Source organism: Kogia breviceps, chromosome 5 (genome assembly GCF_026419965.1).
Source record: "Kogia breviceps isolate mKogBre1 chromosome 5, mKogBre1 haplotype 1, whole genome shotgun sequence".
Taxonomy (NCBI): domain Eukaryota; kingdom Metazoa; phylum Chordata; class Mammalia; order Artiodactyla; family Physeteridae; genus Kogia; species Kogia breviceps.
The window spans coordinates 57379122-57399994 of record NC_081314.1 but is presented as its reverse complement, the minus strand read 5'-3'; the positions used below and the strand labels follow the sequence as shown (position 1 = coordinate 57399994).

Here is a 20873-nt window from a genome sequence, read left to right as displayed (position 1 = left end):
TTTAAGCCAATGTAGCAAGTGCCAACAGCTCTAGAGCAGTTAATGGGGATTTATTTTTGCCTGACAACCAATGTTTGAAGTCATAATTCCCTTTAATAGTCCTAGTGAATTCATGTGCCCCAATGTTCACTGCAGCACTGTTTACAGTGGCCAGGTCACGGGGGCAACCTAGATGCCCATCGACAGATGAATGGATGGGGGGAATGCGGTACATATATACAATGGAATATTACTTGGCCATGGAAAGGAATGAGATTGGGTCATTTCTAGAGACGTGGTGGGTCTGGAGACTGTCAGGCAAGGTGGGGTGGGTCAGAGAGAGAAAAACGGATATTGTGTATTGATGCATATATGTGGAACCTAGAAAAATGGTACAGATGAACCAGTTTTCAGGGCAGAAATGGAGACACAGATGTAGAGAACAAACGTATAGACACCAAGTGGGGAAAGTGGCAGGGGTGGTGGTGGTGGTGGTGGGATGAATTGGGAGATTGGGATTGACATGTATACACTACTATGTATAAAATGGATAACTAACAAGAACCTGCTATATAAAAAAATAAAATAAAATTCAAAAAAAAAATAGTCCCAGTGAATAATTATTAGTCACATAACTCCTTAAACATGTTTACTGGTTTCTCTTTCCTTAAAGGACTCATGAAGTTTTTAATTGCCCATAATTTTGAGTTTTGGAGCTTTTAATAGTTTTTAAATTGTGGGGTATTGCCTCAGTTAAATCTTTCCCTGATACATTTAAAGATATTTCAAGATTTTTTTTGCCCCTTACTCATTTGATGAACCTCAGTTATTCAGGACCAGCAAAAGAATATAGAAGTGTTGGATGAATCTGAGTTTGTTAAACTGAACTTATGATCAAAAGTACAATTTTTAGTTAAAAAATATACAAAAATCTACAAGAGCAACTTTAAAAAGCTCTATGTAGGATAGAAAATTGCATTTGAATATTGAATAATTAAGGTATTCCCTGCACAGTTTAAAAAATTAAATATCTCTTAAATTCCCAAAATAAATTGGTAGAAATCTAGGATTTTGCTTTGACCCATTTTTAATCACTTCAGATTAGTCTTTTTGAAACTATGGAAAAAGCCAATAAAATATGCAGCTCTTGTGATTATTATTAAAATTTGATACAATTGTGTTTGGCCTAAAAGTGGCAAAAAATAATGGCAAAAACACAAATGAGAATTAGAAATAAAGAACAGTGCTCCACTGAGAAGCTTTGGATGAGTTTAAGTGAATGAGGGGCATGCCCCAGTCAATGTCTCAGGTAGCCTCTGAATACAATGTTGAGACAGAAAGCTAGAAAACAAGTAAAAGAGTTGGGCTATCAGGAAATAATGGACAATTCCATATAAATGACCAGATAACTAGACTTCTGACTGAAGTAAAAGGAGTAGTTTATCAAGTAGTTTTAATTTGTTGCTTTATCTAATAATGCTGATTCAAGATTTGAAACAGATTAGATGTGAAAATAGGCCTTGGTTTTTTTGTTTTTTGCGGTACGCGGGCCTCTCACTGTTGTGGCCTCTCCCGTTGCGGAGAGCCTGGCTCTAGACGCGCAGGCTCAGCGGCCATGGCTCACGGGCCCAGCCGCTCCGCGGCATGTGGGATCTTCCCAGACCGGGGCACGAACCCGTGTCCCCTGCATTGGCAGGAGGACTCTCAACCACTGCGCCACCAGGGAAGCCCTAGGCCTTGGTTTTCATTCACCCTCACATCAACAGAATAATTTTCAAACAAATTCAACAGAAGATGCTCAGACTTTTCTACGAAGGTTTTCATCTGGAAGGTATTTGAATTTATCCTTCTTGTCTTCTAAACAATTACCCAAATAACACAGAGGAATAGACAGAACTTGAATTGAACTGCTTTGACTCTACACTTTTGAGCATTTAAATATATTTATTGATTTGATAACTCTTATGACGACTGGCTTAGTACGTAACTTAAATACTACCTGCCAATTTAAGTAGGGGTTTGGGATATTTTTAATGGCTATTTAAAAATGTTACGTGTGTTTCAAAATAGGTCTCTGAGATATATTCACGTTTATAGGGCTTAGCTCACTGCGGTTGCTCAGAAGTATCATCTGTAAACATGTAAATATCTCACTTGATGCTATTTTACCAAAAAAAAAAAAAAAAGCATATTAAATCAGCAATCAAAATATTTTTAAAACAGGAAAATGATGTATATTAAACTTGTGAGTACACACTAAGAATTTAGGAAGTCTTAGGTATTATTTAGATAACAAATGTCTAAGAGTTAAGGATTTTCAGAGGGTTCAACAAATCTCAAAGCCCCCAAGTGGAAGCACTCTTCATAGGGAGAGCACTGGGAACAATAACCCATGTCCTCAAAGTGAATAAATGTCTTTGATGTTTTAATACTTCAGATTTCCAACAACGTTAAAAAAAAAATCACAATTTGCATTTTGATATTATAAGTCTATTTTTAGCTATTTAGCATTCAAAATGACAATCTTGTGCAGCTATAATGATTTATTTCAAATATTAATGACTGTATTGTATTTAATATTTAATCCACTGGTGGTGTTCATGATAAATGAATTTTTAATCAAATGTCATAAGTTTCATTTAATCAAAAGAATTCTTAAATGTTATAAAAATATTAACACTTAATATAACTTTTAAGCTTTTAATACTTTGCTTCTATAATTTAATTTTCTACTAAGAAGTAGTTTATTAAATATATATATCTTAATGAAAACAGTTAAGGATGCATTCATTCATAGTTGTACCTCATGGAACCAGCATGTCTGCTGACCTGCTTATGGATTATTTTATTTTGGAAAATCTTTCTTACCATATTATTAATATTTTTATGAGATTTAATTTCTAGCGTTCTGGGAATTATTTTTAAGCCTGAGATTACATTAATTATCTCTATAAGAATCATAACTAGGATGGTATTAAAAAAAAAACTAATTGGAACCAAAATGAACTGAAAGAATCAATGGTCCTCTCTAGACACTCCATTTAATACCAGGTAAAGGTACACAATGGAATGAGAAATGTCAAATCAATCTAGTGAGTACTTACATTTACAGAGTATGTCAGAATTGTATGTCATAAGAAAGTTGGAAAGAGAAAAGAATTTTGTTATTAGTACAGTAGGAAAAACATTATTACTTATCATTGGCAACAATTTGAAATTCAGAACAGTTTCATTTGCCAATCTCAAAATTACGTGCCTTTGAAATTAAGGGATATCCATCTAATCGTCTCAGAGTACTTAAGTGGTTGCATAATGTTTACTACAGTTATCTAAATAGGTGTAATACCCTTCATATCTATACGATTTCATTTATTTATGTGATATTTAAGCACATCAACAGAAAACAGTATTTTTTTAATCTAAATTATATTGCTCAAGAAACACTTTATATCAGCCTTTAGTTTGTCCTTCATTTTATTGGGTGTGGGTTTTTTTAAACAAATATCAAATGTAAAAATGAAACATTTGGATATTGGGTAAAATATTTACATAGATTAGAAAACATGCAAAATGGGTACAGAGAGACTACAGGGGAGAGATTGTTAGTTCAGAGAATATGGACAAGTTTCAGTCAAAACGTGGGATGAAACATATCAAAAGTCAGTTCAAGAAAACAAAAAAATGCCCCCTTTTTAAAAGGTTGTAATGGTTGGCATCAAAAGCAAAACTTAACACTCATTTTTTTAAAAATTAAAAATATGTATTTATATGTAACAACAAGCAAGAAGACAAAACACATCAAAAATGGGAATTAAAAACAACTCTTCAAAAAAAGACAAGAAGTAAAAAAATAGAAAGGGGTGGAAAAAGTGATTGAGGCCCTTGTCATGCAAATAGATTTGGTGGAAAAAAATACCTTCATCTTCAGCACCGTCATTATCACCTAAATCATCTGTCTGTTTCTTTGTAAGGGGACCTAGGATTGAGAATGGAGAAATGGAGGGGAAAAAAAAAAGACAATTCAAGAATAAACAAGACTGAGGGGAAAAAATAAATGTAAATACCAAAATTCTCAAGGATTTTTCCCAAAAAGAGTGGGAAAGTGGTTACATCAAAGTTGATTACCTATTTTGTTTAAGAAAAAAAACCCTTTCCCTAAAATATCTCATAGAAGATTTGGTTTGTGAATATATCCAGCATAAAAAATATGTTATGGTTTGAAACTCAAGTCATAAGCAAAGGAAATGATTTTTTTTAAATACCCACTGCATACAAAAAATGTAAACAGTTTTATTAGATGAAAGAACTTGATTTATTCAGTGTCTTTTCTAATTTGAATTGGAGACAACAATAAAGAAAGTAGGCCAACTCATTCTTTAATTTGGGACAGTATAATAGCATTAGGGAAAACAGATACGAAAAATTTTAGGTTTCTTTTTTCTTCTGTTTTTTTTGTAAAAGCATTAACACTTAGGTTTTATACATTTTTATATCATACATTTTTCAAAACTGTGACTTTTTAAAATTACTTGTCATTATACAAATATTTTCCCATGTGTTTTGATTAAATGTTAACCGTGGATTTAAGAAATTTCAACTTGCACAAATGTATGAATAAATAATCTCATCACTTGGTAGAGCAAAGGTACCACTGTAGAAGTTGGTGTTTAGCAATTAAGGTAGTTACAGAGTCAGGGCTTATATTTCATAATCAATTCAGAAATATAATGGAATTATGCCCTAGTGCAATTTGATGCCCAGTATAGTTATTTATAATGGGATCATATTTTAGGATAATAATTGTATTAAAATACTGTGAATGTTTAATAAATGTTTTATTATTCTTAACCACACTAATTTGCTAAGAATAAAGGCACACACCAAAGGGGAAGTCACAGGCCATATGAAAGTAATTTTAAGTGTCACATGATTGACATATTCAGTGCACAAAAAAGCAGGTGAAACCCTACATTTCTTTTTGTTTCCACAACCATTTAATTTGTATGGCATTTCATAATCCTCATGCAAAAAGCAATCATTACAAACACGTAACACTCAAGTTAAAAGACAGACAACCACATAACGGTAAGCAAGAGAATTCTGTCATGCATAAAATAATAGTTATAGAAAAAGGAAGAATAAAAGAGGGTTGAAAGTCAAATGTTGATTTCAATAATATAAATAGTAAAGAAGCAGGCATTAACTCTAAGCACACTTCATAGGGAAGGATTGTTAAACATTTTGAGAAAGATTTCTAAGTCTTTTCAGCGATTACTATGCATTATGTTTGTAATTCAAAACTACACCCAATATCACAGTCTTCAAAGAATTAAAGAACACCATCCCAGAAAACAGAAGGAAAAAATGAGATATAGGTGAGTTTCGTCAGCTCAGAGAGACAGCCTTGAAAAGTGGTAATAACTGGCAAAGATCTAAAGGTTGGAAATGGAGAAATTGTTAATGTAACTGAAGGGACCCACTGACTATTTGATTGTAAGGTCATAGTTTCAAGGCCATTCCAAATACAGACAGAGAAGCTGTACACAGTAAATTAAATGATATATTTCACAGTCCTGCAAGCAATCATTCCATTAAGAAAAAACCTAGATGAAAGCAATAGTTTATAATTAGCACTCAGTTTCAAGTTCACAGAAATCTACATGTCTTGAATATGACCCTGTTTAAATGCAGAAAGTATCCTCTGTATTAGTTAATGTTCATGCAACAATGTTGCTGCATTTCTGAAAAATAAAAAAAAATTAAATGTAAAACTTGCTGTATCAGTATTATATTTGAAATATTTCCAATTTTAAAATATCATGTAAAATATTAGACTTAGAAAATCTTAATTTTTCTGCAATTACCTAAAGGAGTAAATGGACAAACCTCAACAAAAATATTTCTTGCATTTTTATTTTCAAGGATACTATATAAAAATTATGGTTTTATTTACTAGTTAACAACACACATGAAGTGGTAGTTATTTATTGCTGCCCAAACCACACCTGTTTTCCAATTTTAGTTAAATTACTTAATTTGCTTGATGCTTGGCTATATTAGGAAACCGTTAATGTGACCTCAAGTTTTCTTTGCTGAATTGTTAGTTCAATAATTTTTGGAGACAAATGTAAACCTATCACAATTAAATTAAGTGTGGGGCTTTATAAGGTATCTCTCTTGGATGATTTTCTTTCTCCTCCTAGGGTACACAAGGCAATTTACATGACTCCCTTCTTTGGGAAATCATTCAGGTTCTACAGACAAGAGCCAATAGTTTTACATACTTTGCACACATACAGAATTGTTAGCTCTTGGTCTACATGAGATGGGACAGTAAAAGATCTTTACTAACATATGATCTTCCAGTTGTTTGCATGGGGAACCTGTTCTCAGTTGCTATTTGACTCTGGGTCTGCATTAGTTAGATAAACCATGGAAATGATACTGTATATACGAGAATTTTTCTGTGAAGGGAATGGTTGAACCAGGCTTTTGCTACATTATTTATTATCACCTTCCCTATTCAGAAAGCTGCATGCCTCTAACTGATGTGGGATAATGATTACATACATACACTATATAGAACATCCTTTACTGTAGCAAATCGGAAGGGTTAGAAACAGATTACAGATATTGCTTCAGCATCATGAATAGATGAGGGCATCATTACCCTAGGGAAGGATTAAGTCACTCTCCCAGCTAAAGAATTTCATTTATTGAATACTATAGGTTTTATTTAAAACCTTATTGTTGGATGATATTAAATTGATCCCACATTATGGGTTCCAGAAGTATTTTAGTGAGTCAAGCATAGCTGGGTTTTCTTAACATCAAGAATTTTTTACACATCTGATTTTTTGAAGGTTACCTGGGAAAAAGAGGACTGATAACAGTTTCCCCATCAAAAAAAAAAAAAAAAAAAACAGATTATAAAAAGAAAGAAAGCAGATTTCCTTTATCTTGTGTGCCTATAGGAACTGAGAATAAATATCTGAGAGGTTTTGAGTTGCAAATTGAGAAACTAACTCAACATTGGTTTCCCTGAGGAAGCCTCAGTAGAGTAAACATATGTTTGTGGATTACAGAAACATCCCTATATGATCTCAAGATTCATTATTTCCAGGCTGGAAAGAAAACCATTGTCTTGATCTCCCTTCTTTCTAGGATATTAGCAACTCTGGCTCATTTTTCTTTTCTTTTAATCTATTACTGTTGATATAATTACTGATGTTAAAAAATTTTAAGTAGAAATAAAATATAATAAGAGGTAATTGTCATTAATTTTCTTATGAAAATTAGGCAACCATTATTTAGACTATGTATTCCTGCAAGTTGATCAACATGATTTCCCTAAAGGATAAAACATTTATCCATCATAATAAATGACAATCATTATCAACATTCCAACCACAGCTTATGCTTCTTTTAAACTACAGATAGTGCATCTTCAATACCAGCAGTTTAAAGGGGTATCTTAAATCACCAAAATATAAAGCAAATGAGTCCTCTAAAAGCCGAGTGTAGAAGTGATTTATCCTATCTTGAAACACTATAGGGTCGGTCCTCCTTGAGGAACTCACACATAACTCTTATTAGAGTTAATAAGAAAGTGGACCTCATGTCTTTTTGAAAGGGAGTGAGAGTAAATACTATATTTTATATCTCCTACGGGCAATAAATAGATTCAGTGGCGAAACAACAGGACTACGAAAGGTAAAGGGACTCCTAACCATGAACTTTGAACTCACTTAAATCTAAAATAGTTCTTTTGCCATTAACATAAGTATGATTCAAAGTTATCAGCCTTTACAAAAGATGTATGATGCATTCTTACATTTCAGAATCTGACCATAGTGCCTTTTATTTTTTCAAAAAGGAATGAAAATATCAGCATTTCTCTGTAGTTAACTGGAGAATAATTATGAGCTTCGAAATAATTACTATCCACCCACATTAATGCTGCTTTTTATCATTCCCTTTGATGAAAGTCAAATATACTTTAGGTCTCAGCTACATTAGAACTGATTATAAATTCCTTCATTACAGGTTCAATTCAGCAGAAATTTTCCGTACTTTGTGTCACACATATCTGCAAAAAAAGGCAAGTAGGTTGAGGGTACCATTAGCTCCTGACTTAGAAAGCTGTCCATGAGAATATGTGTACTTCTTAAGAGAATACGTCTTTGAAATTTTTAGGATTATTGAGCGCTCCAGGCTCCAGTGAGTCCCATTGTGATAAATGGGGAGCCCTGGCTAATGACACTGCTACACTCTTTCCCCGCCCTCTTTACCCAACAGCCTTTGAGGTAAACTGACTCTAAAGGATTTCTAAGGCAGTTTCCACAGAATGGGAAAATTTAAGGATGTTACCATTGTTGTTCTGGAGCAACTGGAAGCAGGCTAAATCTTTTCAGGGATGTTCTTAGGACAAATTTATTTATAAAACTAAGGTCAAGGATGTAAAAATCTAACTATGTCTGAAGAACATATGGAGGGCAATACCAGAATTCGATCCATTTTTAATAAAAATAGCAGTATATAACTGTATCTGATTTTTTTCCAAACTGATAAACATTAAAATACAATGACTTTAAGAAATCAAATATCACAACAATTGGTGTCATTGCAAAGGTATTAAATTTTACCCATTGAAATTCAGTCGATTTTATATAACTGCAATACACACCTCTTAAGAGTGGAGAAATGCGTGAAAGAAACTGATTTGGAAGAATAATTAATTTGATACTACTGTATTACTTAAAGTTATCACCCTTCTTAAACTATCAATTATATGAACATATATCAAAAAATCATGGCTGGAAAATAACTTTCCTGAAAATTTTTCAATTTAAAAGACAACATCTTTGAATAATGTCATAAATCTACATTATGATAAAATTAAAATGTAATGCAAACAGATGTGATGAGATATTGGAAGCAAACTTTGGAACAATTGATAGTTTTCAAGCAATCCATGCCTGTGAGAATTTTGGTGGCACTAGTATGTCATTCATGACTTTTGAGTATATTTTAGGTGAGCTGACTATTTAGGCTAGTGGTTCACATGTACACATGCTATGGAAACTGGCATCCAAGGGTATGAAAGCAGCAGGCATGCTTTGTGTTGGAAGAAAATGCCAGTATGAACACAAAACATATTCCCTCGGACAGTTCTTTAGAGGAAGAACACAGTAGAAAACATGACTCTTGGGAAAAACAGAATCTGATGTTAAAATCCAGAAAGGGAGGAAGAAAAATATTTTTGATCCAGTATACTAAGAAGACCTAATTTATATTTATATGAAAAACAAGTTTTTTCTTCATAAAATTACCTTGATTACAACACTTTTAAGTCAAAAGCAATCCTGTCTAAAATAAAAATTATAGGATCTGAGGAAAAATTGTTTAACTAGATAAAAAGTAAGTAAAATAGGTTAATCCCTAATCTGAGCATCACCAAATTTGCACATGCTCATTATTTTTTATATTTGTTTGATTTTAAAAAAATGCAGATGCAGTATTTTTATAGCTTGAAGAATGTCAGAATAATGTTCCCTTCCCATCTGGAGCAGCATGGCTGTACGCTATATAAACCCTTCAGTATTTTGTGAAGATACACTCTCCACTGCTCTGGCTTTCCACATATTATCCAGAGATGTACCTGGAGTATGGTGAGGACACAAGTGCCACCAGATGCTCAGCACTATCTTAACAAGGCTGGAAGATTGAGATAGCATCAACAGTCCAATCTCCCTGTCACGGCTGCCAGTATTCGGTCATCCAGTCATTCAACAAATGCATATAATGCTAGGTACTTAGGATACAGTGGGCAAAAAAAGCAAGACACTTGCCCTCATGAAAATTAATTTTGTTGGAGAAAGAAACACTAAACAAATAATCACACATAAACACATACAAATTGTGTTAAGGATACTAAGTCTTGATGTTACCAGAGGTTATACAAAGTGACCTGGTTGAGCCCAGGCAATCTTCATTGAATGAGTGCAATGTAGCCTGAAGAGTGAAGGATAAGTGAGTACTAAGCAGAAAAAGAGGCTGCAGATGGGTAGGTAGGGTGTGAAGAAGATGCCAGACAGAAACCAATGACGTGTGCAAAGGCTTAAAATGAGAGGGAGCCTGAAGGTCACTGTGGCTGCCATATGGGGAGTAGAAGAGAGAGTAGTGCGTGGTAAGAATGAAGAGGAAGACAGGCATCATTCAGAGCATGCAGCTCCTCTGGCCTGAGGATTTTTGTCTTAATCCTAAAAGCAATAGGAAGCCATTTAAAAGGTTTAAGCACAGGCTGATAAACTCTGCCCTATCTAAATCTTAAACAGAAAATTAGAAAGAGGCAAAGTCATTCGAAGAAATATGGCAGAGGATATTTTATACAGAGGTTTTGCATTATATTTTTATCAGATGAGAATAGCTTTATTAGAAGAAATTAGATCAGGAAAAAGAGCCTACAATGTCTTATTCTATTTTTGTTTGGAAATAAAATGAATGTCACCAAAATGTAAAATCTAAGACTCCAGCATATCTGAGATATCATAAATATTTTTAAGTTTCCTATTAAACACATATTTAGATCTATTTTGCCTAAGAATTAACCTACAGATAATTAACATATCCTAACTATTCTTATATTCATAGAAAAATATAGTCCACAAGCTATTTCTGCTTGGATATCTCACTCCCATCTCAGTATAACAGGGATGCCCAGCATGTCCACCTCAAAACCAGTTTTACCTCCCAACACAGGTTTTGCTTTCATAGGTATAACCCTTCCCTCTGTTTCTAAACTATAAATGTGGAAATAATCTTGAACCGTTCCTTCTTCCTCCCTTTTGCCTTAGCCAGATTTCATAAATTTTCCAAGAGAAATTTTGTTCTTGTCACCATCTCCCCAAACTGTCTATTTTTAGCCTGGTCTGTGGCCATGTTACCATATGCCTGAATTATTACAGTAGTCTTGTATTGCTCCCACGATCATCCAGACTCTAGACTGTCTCTCAAGCCATTTTGTATTCTATAAGTTTCTGAAGTAGTAGATTATAATAGTGATGAACCCAAAGAGAAAAGGATTTAATAATCATCATCAGCTAAAATGTACACACATTCAACTCCTTCTAAGACTAAAACTGAAAGCACTCCAAGGGAATGGGAATGCAAAAGTATATACAACAATCTTGTACTGTGAGATTTAAAATAGCTATAAAGACAGATGAAAACTAAATATAGTTTAGCACTCATTTTGATGTTTTAGAAATTCATGACTAAAAATAAGATTTTTTAAAATTCAAAATGGAAACAAATCATGTAAAATATTTTTTTAAATGCAGTTCAGATTAGTGTTCATTAAACACCACTTTCATTGTTTCACTACTCTGTTTAAAAACCTTTACTATCTCCTTATTCTGTATTATCTTAGACTAAATGCCCCAGACTGAACCATAAGACCCTCTTTACTCTTTCCAGATTTTATCTTTTCATTCCACTGAAAAGATACAAAATACATCATATCTGAATTCTAACAAACATTTAAAGAAGAGCTAATACCAATTCTTTGTGAACTCTTCCAAAAAATAGAAGATGAGGGAGTGCTTCAAGATTCATATTACGAGGCCAGCATTACTCTGATATGAAACAGACAAACACACTACAAGAAAAGAAAATTACAGGCAATATCCCTGATGAACACAGAAGCAAAAATCCTGAAGAAAATGTTGGCAAACCAAATTCATTACAAATACATTATCATTCAAATACATTAATGGAATCATATGCCATGATTGAATGGGATTTATTCCAGGGATGAAAGGATGGTTCAACACTTGCAAATCAATGTGAAAACACCACATTAATAAAATGAAGGATAAAAATCAAGGATCATTGCAATAGATTAGGAAAAGCATTTGGAAAAATTCAACATCTTTTCATAAAAAAAAAAACAAAAAAAAAAACACTTTCAACAAACTCTGTATAGAGGGAAGGTATCTCAACTTAATAAGGGTCATATATAACAGATAAATGTAAAGCTAAAATCATATTCAATGGTGAAATGCTGAAAGCTTTTCCTCTAAGATCAGAAACCAGAAAAGGAAGCTCACTTTCACCACTTTTTCTCAACATAGTACTGGAAATCCTATCCAAAAGAACTAGGCAAGAAGAAGAAATGAAATGTATCCATCAGACAGGAAGAAGCAAAACTGTCTCTATTTGCAGATAATCTGATATTATATATAGAAATTTTTAAAGATTCCACCAAAAAAAAACTGTTAAAACTAATAAATTATTTCAGTAAAGTTGCAGGATACAAAATCAATATTCAAAAATCAGCTGTGTTTGTATGACAATGAAATATCAGAAAGAGAATTTATGAAAACAATCCCACATATAATGCCATCAAAAAGATTACAATTCTTAGGAATAGATTTAACCAAGGAGGCAAAATATTTGTACACTGAAAATTATGAGACATTGATGAAAGAAACTGAAGAGGACACAAATAAATGGAAAGATATACCATGTTCACATGTTGAAAGAATTAATATAATGCCCATACTACCCAAAGGGATCTACAGATTCAGTGCAATCCTTATCAAAATTCTGGTGACATTCTTCACAGAAATAGAACAAATAATCCTAAAATTTGTATGGAACCCACAAGGTTCCAAATAGCCCAAGAAATTTTGAGAAAGAAGAACAAAGCTAGAGGCATCACACATCCTGATTACAAACTATATTACAGAGCTATAGAAATAAAAACAGCATGGTCAATTAATTTTCAAAAAAGAAGCCAAGAATATACAATGAGGAAATGATAGTTTCTTTAATTAATGGTGTTGGGAAAACTGGACAGCCACATGCAAAAGACTGAAACAGAACCCCATCTTACACTGTACACAAAACAACTCATAATGCATTAAAGACTTGAATATAAAACATTAAAACTCCTAGAAGAAAACCTAGAGAGTGAGCTCCTTAACATTGGTCTTAACAATGATGTTCTGAATTTGATACCAAAAGCAACACGACAAAAGCAAAAATAAACAAGTGGGACCACATCAAACTGAAAAGCTCTGCACAGAAAAGGAAACCATCAACAAAATCAAAAGGCAACCTATGGAACAGGAGAAAACATTTGCAAACTACATATCCAATACGGGGTTAATACCTTAAAGTGTATAAGGAACATGTTCGACTCTGTAGGAAAAAACACAATTTAAAAATTCGGGACCTGAATATATATTTTTCCAAAGAAGACCTCCAAATGATAAACAGGTACATGAAAAGGTGTTCAGCATCACTAATCATCAGGTAAATGTAAGTCAAAACCACAATTAGATATCACCTCACATCTCTTAGTATGTCTCTTATCAAAAAGACAAGAGATAACAAATGCTGGAGAGGATGTGGAGAAAAGGGAACACCTGTACACTGTCAGTGGCAATGTAAACTGGTACAGCCAATATAGAAACAGTATGGAGGTTTCTCAAGAAGTTAAAGATTGAAGTACTATATGATTTAGCAATCCCACTTCTAAGTATATTCCCAAAGGAAATGAAATTATTATCTCAAAAAGATATCTGTACTTCCATATTTATAGCAGCATTATCCACAATAGCCAAAGTGTGGAAACAACCTAAGTGTCCATCGACAGATGAATGGATAAAGAAAGTGTAGCATATACATACACAATAAAATATTATTCAGCCTTAGAAAAGAAGGAAATCCCCTCATTTGCAGTAACATGGATGAACCTGGAGGGCATTATGCTAAGTGAAGCAAACCAGACAAAGAAAGACAAATAGACGAATACTGCATGGTATAAATTGACATGTGGAATCTTTTTTTTTTAAAAAAAGTCAAACTCATAGAAACAGTAGAAAAATAAGTGGTAGGGTCTGGGGAGTGGGGAAAATAGAGAGTGGTTGGTAAAAGGGTAAAAACTTTCAGTTATAAGATGGATAAGGTCTGAGGATCTAAGACATAACATGGTGACTATAGCTATAGTTGATAACACTGTACCGTATAATTGAAATTTGCTAAGAGAGCAGAACTTAAATGTTCTTACCAAAAAAATCATATGTGAGGAAAAAACAAACAAACAATAAAAATAGAATACTTCTTTTTCCAGTGTGAGTCTTGTCACTGTTGCACAGAAAAGAGCTCTCACACTCACACCTTGTGTGTTTTATACCATAGAGTTAATTCATTAAAGTTCTAACTATAATCAATTCAGAGAGGAGGAAAAGAGATGGATAATCATGGGTATCTCCTCTAGAGTAATGTGTAAAATTTTTACACCGAAAAAAAGGAGTACTACTGTGTGTTTCAGCCTCAACTGCTGTCTTCAGGATATGAACTAGAGGTAGTTCTATACTCCTCAGCAAGAGCTGATTGTGAAAATACCTTAATTCCTCGACCTTACTACATTCTATCTCCAAAAGTGAGATAAATAAATTGAACAAGTAATTATTAAGTTCCAGTTATTAACTTCCTATTATCCAAGTGGGTCTCACTGAGAAATAAGCCAGTGAAGACAAGTGCTCGAATGCTAAAGTCCTGAGGAAGCCAGGCTAGTGCTGAGTGTGTATTCCTGAGAGGACTTCTTGAGTTTCCAGTCTCACACATGCCCGTCCTCGTTAAACATCTGTGGTCCTCAGTGAAGCGGTTTTATCCTCTTTCTACTCCATGCACTCCTTTCCACATGGGTTGTCTCTCTCTTACCATGCAAGTTGGAATCTGCTGGGGACACAATTCTGTGCTCCTTCTCGCCTGATACAGGAAATGTAAAGCTTACACTAGATACTATAGAAACACTTTTGAATCCAGTGATCATACATGCCCGGATTCATAGGGCAGACACTAGAGCTGGAAGGGACCCTGCTGAGTAACTATCAAACCCTCTCACTTCACAGGTCCTGAAGAAAATAAGAGTGTGAAATGACTTTGCCTAGCCTCAAAGCTAGTCAAAGATCTAAAGTTTCTTATCTAGTTAGCTCCTTTACAATAGGTCACATGGCAATAAAAGACAAGCAGAGAAATGGAAAAACTGGGTGTGGAAGTATTTGATGTAGTATAGATCTCTTTTAAATAAACCACAAACCAATAGACCTACCATAATTGTATAACAACTATAAAGCCATTAGTATTCCCCTAATCAGCATTTTATTTAGAAGTCATAGAAATGCCTTTAAATGGAAAACCAGAAAAATATCAAAAACAAGCCAACAGATTAGGAAGGACAAAGATCATAGGGTTTAAACCAAATAAGTAATACAAGTCAAGAGGAACAGTTTCCCAGTAGTGCATATTATTAAACTGAATTGTTTATGGAACAATTTAAGTGTGGACAAATTAAAGTCAACTTGACTTAAAAGAAGAACAAGAATAGCTAGGGCTAAGGTACGGCCATATAGGCCAATGAAATAGTCAAACTCTTGTACAGGTTAGCAAATTACTTTTGCCCAGAACCCTGTACTCTAGGACCTAAGATGCTTTGTCTTTAGCCCCTTCCCCAGATATCCTCACTGCAGCAGGTTTAAGAAACTAAAGGGTCATGCCCGGCATAGTAGGGGGATCCTAGCACCTAGCCACATTGCTAGGCTGATATTCTTTCTAACTAGACAATTTATACTTTTAATATTACCTCTGGATTAATCTCAAAGACATTTTCAAACCCAAAAGTCTATGACTCTAACATGTATTCCCTAAAGTATATATTAATACTTCTTGATATTGTGACTATGTTGTAATGGGTTTGGAGATTTTATATATATATATATATATATATATATATATATATATATATATATATATATATATAGGTTTGGATCCTGACTCATTCATGTTTGGACATGTTTTTTTAACTTCATAGATTCTTAGTGGCACAATGCTAACCCCCCTAAAAATATTGTTGTTGTAATTATAAATGGCTAGGAAAGGGCTTAACATAGAGAAGTTTGCTTAAATTTTTGTCTGTCTTTCACTTCTCTCCTATCCATTGATACATTGCCTCAAACAAAATTCTTTTTTTCGGTACGCGGGCCTCTCACTGTTGTGGCCTCTCCAGTTGCGGAGCACAGGCTCCGGACGCGCAGGCTCAGCGGCCATGGCTCACGGGCCCAGCCGCTCCTCGGCATATGGGATCTTCCCGGACCGGGGCACGAACCCGTGTCCCCTGCATCGGCAGGCAGACTCTCAACCACTGTGCCACCAGGGAAGCCCCCAAATTCTTAATATGCACATACACACACATACACACACACACACACACACACACACACACACACTCACACATATACCTCCTATCGTATCATGTACTAAAGAAAAAAGACTTAGAATTAGGTCATCTCTACTCAGCCATCTACTAGCTATGTGACTTTTGTAATGTTCTTATCCTCTGTATTACTGTTTCTTCAAATGTAAATTTGGACAATGCCCACGGAACAGAACAGAACAGAATCCAGAAGATTATGTTAAAGTACTTCTTCACCCAAGAACAATTTCCCTATTAGCTACACATAGCTCTGTATTTTGACAATGACCATATGGCAGAAATAGTTTTCTGGATGAGTCATCAACTGAGTGTTTATCTTGTGTCTAACACATAATGGAATTTCATATAATTTTAATAGGCTAAGCCAAGCAATACAGCATAGTGATTAAAAGTAGAGGTTCTAGAATTATGCTACCTGGTTTCAAATCCTGCCTCTGCTACTTAAAAGCTCTGTGATCTTAATTTCTCTATTTCTCCATTTCTTGGTTTGTAAAATAAGGATACTAATAATGTTACTACCTATGGAATTGTAATAAGAACTAAATTAATCAATATATCAAATTGCTTACTTGATGCAATGTAAATGGTCAATCAAAATGTTAGCTATTGTAATGAAGTAGGTGGTATTATCTTCATTTAATAGTTTGGGAAATAGAGATGAATAAACTTGTTTAAGAAAACATGCTATACTAACTACTCCACAGAGATTATCTCACTGACTCCTCACAACTATTCCAAATCCCAAGATTATTATTATTATTCCATTTAAAGGTGAGTTGGAAGAGGAGTCTAGGGCTTAGAAAAATGACAGATTTGTCCAGTATCTTTTTTCTAATAAGTAGGGAGCCAGGATGCGGAGCCAGATCTGTATTGTTCTGGAATTCATACCATCAGGATTATTCTGTGCTCCCGCAGAAAATGACAAAAATGTCATAAAATTGCTTTCAGGGAGATCAACAGAATAGCAGTCAAAATTCAAGAGTGTCTCATTGGGAGACATATATATATATATATATCTGAGACTCCCTACCCACTCAGAGTAAACTCTGCTGCTAATTTATTATATGGCATTAGGTGCATTAAAATGATGAAGAAAACAGTAAATGAATCAATTACAAATGTGGGAAAGTGGAAGATAAGATGTGCTGAGTAACTCTTCTATGGTATGAGGAAAGAGAAACAAGGTCGTATACACAGGATTAAAACAATAAAGACATACGTGAGTACTGTGCTCTGCAGAAGGAATGGGTCTCATAGATGTCTTGTCCCTAACAGAGACGCTAAGTAAGCAGGAAATTAGCTTCATGCAAGCAAGGCAGCCTGGAAGAAGGTAAGAAGCATGATCTATTTAAATGTAGAACATCACATTTGAACCTGAGTCTGTTACTTCGTCCCAGCGGTATGGATCCCACAGGCGCATTAGGGCCCAGATGGTGAAGCTGTAAGGCAATTGCGCTCACAGTAAGTACCCAGAGGAATTAGTGGTATGAGATGGCTCATCTCAAAATGACAGCTGCCAGGTTCTGTAGTGAAAGAGCGCAAATTAGTAACAAAAGGCCTGGGTTCTAGGTTGAAGTCTGCCACTTAACTAGGTGATAATCTGTGTGACATTGTTCAAGTTACTACACATCTCTAAGCCTCCCTTTCTTTAGCTGTAAGAAGGAAAAGACACTGCCTTCTAGCCATCTCAAGAGATTATTGTAGAATCAAAAAAGATGATGTTTTCGAACATAATGTTAAAGACTTTTCACATGTAACATGGGAGCTTTGTATTACTGGAATTAAGTGAAGTGGAAATAGTGGGGACTACCAGTTACAAAGGTCATGGCTATGACACAAAGAAGTGACTGCATCACACGTTCAAAAGAGTATCTGTATTATCTTAAAGAAGAAAGTCCATACATACTTAAAACAATTTTTTAAAAGTTAAAATCCCCTTGCTTCCTATTACATGCCTATTAATAACACAAGTTCTGGAATCAGATTTCCTCTTGTTGCACCCTGGCTGCACTATCCTTACCTGTTAACAGACTTCAGGCAAGTTACTTGATAACTCTGTCCCTTGATTTAACCATCTGTTAATTGGGAAAAGAAATAACACCAAGCTCATACACTAAATGTAGTAATATATGTGGAGCTCTTAGACCAGTCTCTGGAACATTTTAAGGACACACTAAATATTAAGAATTATTAATAAAACACAGTAAATGAAACATTAAAAAACTAGATTGATACTAGAACAACTGCACGAGAAAAAATAGGTATTTTATGGTGTCTTTATAAAAGTAAAGGTTCCAAATGTATTTAATAAAACCATTACCCATTTAATATTTAGTCATTATAGATTTGAAAATGATTACCAGAAAATGAGGATTAAAAGTACTTTTTCATTTTTGGCAAAATGTCAGGTCTGAGCTTGTAGCATTAGAAAAAAAAAAAAGAAAATTTAAAAGCAAAATGTCATAGCAATTCTTTATTTCCGTTGTAATAATACTCATCAAGAAGTGATTTGACAGGTTTGGGACAAACTAGCATTCTCATACTTTATCCAGTTAAGATGCCAAAAATTTTTGCAGAAAGGTTAAGAATGATCTTCTGGATGAAATTATGCTTTTAAATTATTTGAATATTAAAATATTATTGTTAATTCTATTACCAACTTAGATGTTCTAGCTTTATTTTTATAATGTGTAGCATTATTTAAAAGGTGAAACTGCATTGTAAGAAGCGACTGCTTGAGGGTAACCCCACTCACAATGTGCCTTTAAGACACTCAGCTTCAGAATATCTGTAATAGATGCAGAGAACAAACGTATGGACACCAAGGGGGGGAAGTGGCAGGGGGGTGAGAGGGTGATGAATTGGGTGATTGGGATTGACATGTATACACTGATGTGTATAAAATTGATGACTACTAAGGACCTGCTGTATAAAAAACAATTAAATTTAATTTTTTAAAAACAGGATATCTGTAATAGGAAGCATGACCACTGAAAGCTTGCATTTTATCTTGTGCACGAACTGTATTTTGGGAAACCCATGAGCAAAATTAACGTACTTGATCTTCAAAATATAAACATGCCATTTTAAAAGAGGCTTATCTCTCAAGTATTTAATGGTTACTGGATTATAAGAATCAATATAGGATAAGAGGTCCCATGCTTTATTGATTTCTCCTTTCTCTCATTTTCATTCTTCCCTTTAAGCCATTAAAATGCCTTGAATCAAGCTACTTTCTGTAAGATAGTTCAGAATAATAATACTTATCAAAGACAACCTATTTAATAACATATTTTGCTATTGGCAGTCTTCAAGTCTTCTTCAAGTCTTCAAAGATTGCCTTTGAAGAAAAAAATATCTTACCCATATAAACACTTTTATAGTCTCCAGTATTTTTACAATGAAAACAGAAAGCACATTTTTCAAATATATGGAAATCACATTTGATTTTGTGAAATATTTCACATTTAAACAGCCATGTCACAAATATCACATAATTTTTATTTTAATATAGAAAGCTCAAAACAGCTGTATTAAAATTTAAACCAATAAAAAATATGCAATTGACTTCAAAAATTTGCACATGAATCAATGTTTGTAAATTTTAAATACACTAAGAGACGCTGCATTGTTGAACACACTGTGGTGAATTATTTGGATAAATAAATCCCTTTTATAAGAGAAAAATCACTCCAATGTGTATTTTCTAAGTTTCCATTCCTATGTATTTTTCCTTTGAATAGGATTACATCTGTATTTATTTAGTATTAAAACTCACCTTTTCTGGAACATGTTAAGAAACAGTATCTAATGTTTTAATTGCATAGAATCAGAGTTCATTTACCCTTTGTGAGTCACCTGAAAATAACTTTTCATTGAGAATGGATGAGTTTCAATGCTATTTTGTTGGAATGGTGTAGAAATCTGTAAGCAACTTAATTGTTCTGGATATTCCTTATTAAGCAGAAGGGCAGTGAAGAAACTCACAAGAGAACAGGAACATAAAAAGACTAAAATGGTTCATCATTTTAAAAAAGGAAGAAAGAAAACAATAGATAGGGATATTCAGGACAATTTCATTGCACAAGATTCACAGCTGGAATATTTTCCCACATTGTCCTTCATCTGTATCTGAACGTATCTTTCAGAATTAATCCCTGTAAGAAAATCAATATAATTTAGTTTTCCAGATAGTAGTTCTCCAACATGTATGGATAAAAAAATACCTAGGGAGCTTATTAAAAATGACAATTCTTACTTCCCCTTCCCCCTGAGATTGGTCAGGGTTCAGTCTAGAATTCAACAATTTAATGATGAATGAGGTCCCTGGGCCACACTTTGAGGAAAACTTGTGTTTTAGACCCTTTTCCTATTTGGGGAATTGACTCTTTTTCTGTTTTAACTCTCAACATGGAGTAAAATGAAAAGCTGTACATAAATATATGAAACTGACCAAGTTGTGTACATGTTTGGCTATGACACACATCAGCTGGAAATGTCTGTGTGACTGCAAGTTGAAGGCCAATGGTGCCTTCTGTTTGAGAAGACAATGCCCAGAAGAAACAGAGTTGCCCACTCCCAAAAAAAAGCTGTATTTCGTTGGAATATT

The 20873-nt window shown here is 34.0% G+C and overlaps 1 protein-coding gene across 10 annotated transcripts in view; it reads right to left on the bottom strand.

The window, feature by feature from the left end:
• The window catches only part of NLGN1 (neuroligin 1), a 902159-nt gene that overhangs the window by 503445 nt on the left and 377841 nt on the right, over positions 1-20873 (bottom strand). For 3 of the 10 annotated variants that reach the window (XM_067034027.1, XM_067034029.1, XM_059065457.2), the window contains one exon: positions 3896-3955. The exons of the other annotated variants lie outside the window; for them this stretch is intronic. In XM_067034027.1, the coding sequence (XP_066890128.1) occupies positions 3896-3955 (60 nt within the window). The remainder of the gene's footprint in view (positions 1-3895; positions 3956-20873) is intronic. 10 annotated transcript variants of the gene reach the window in all.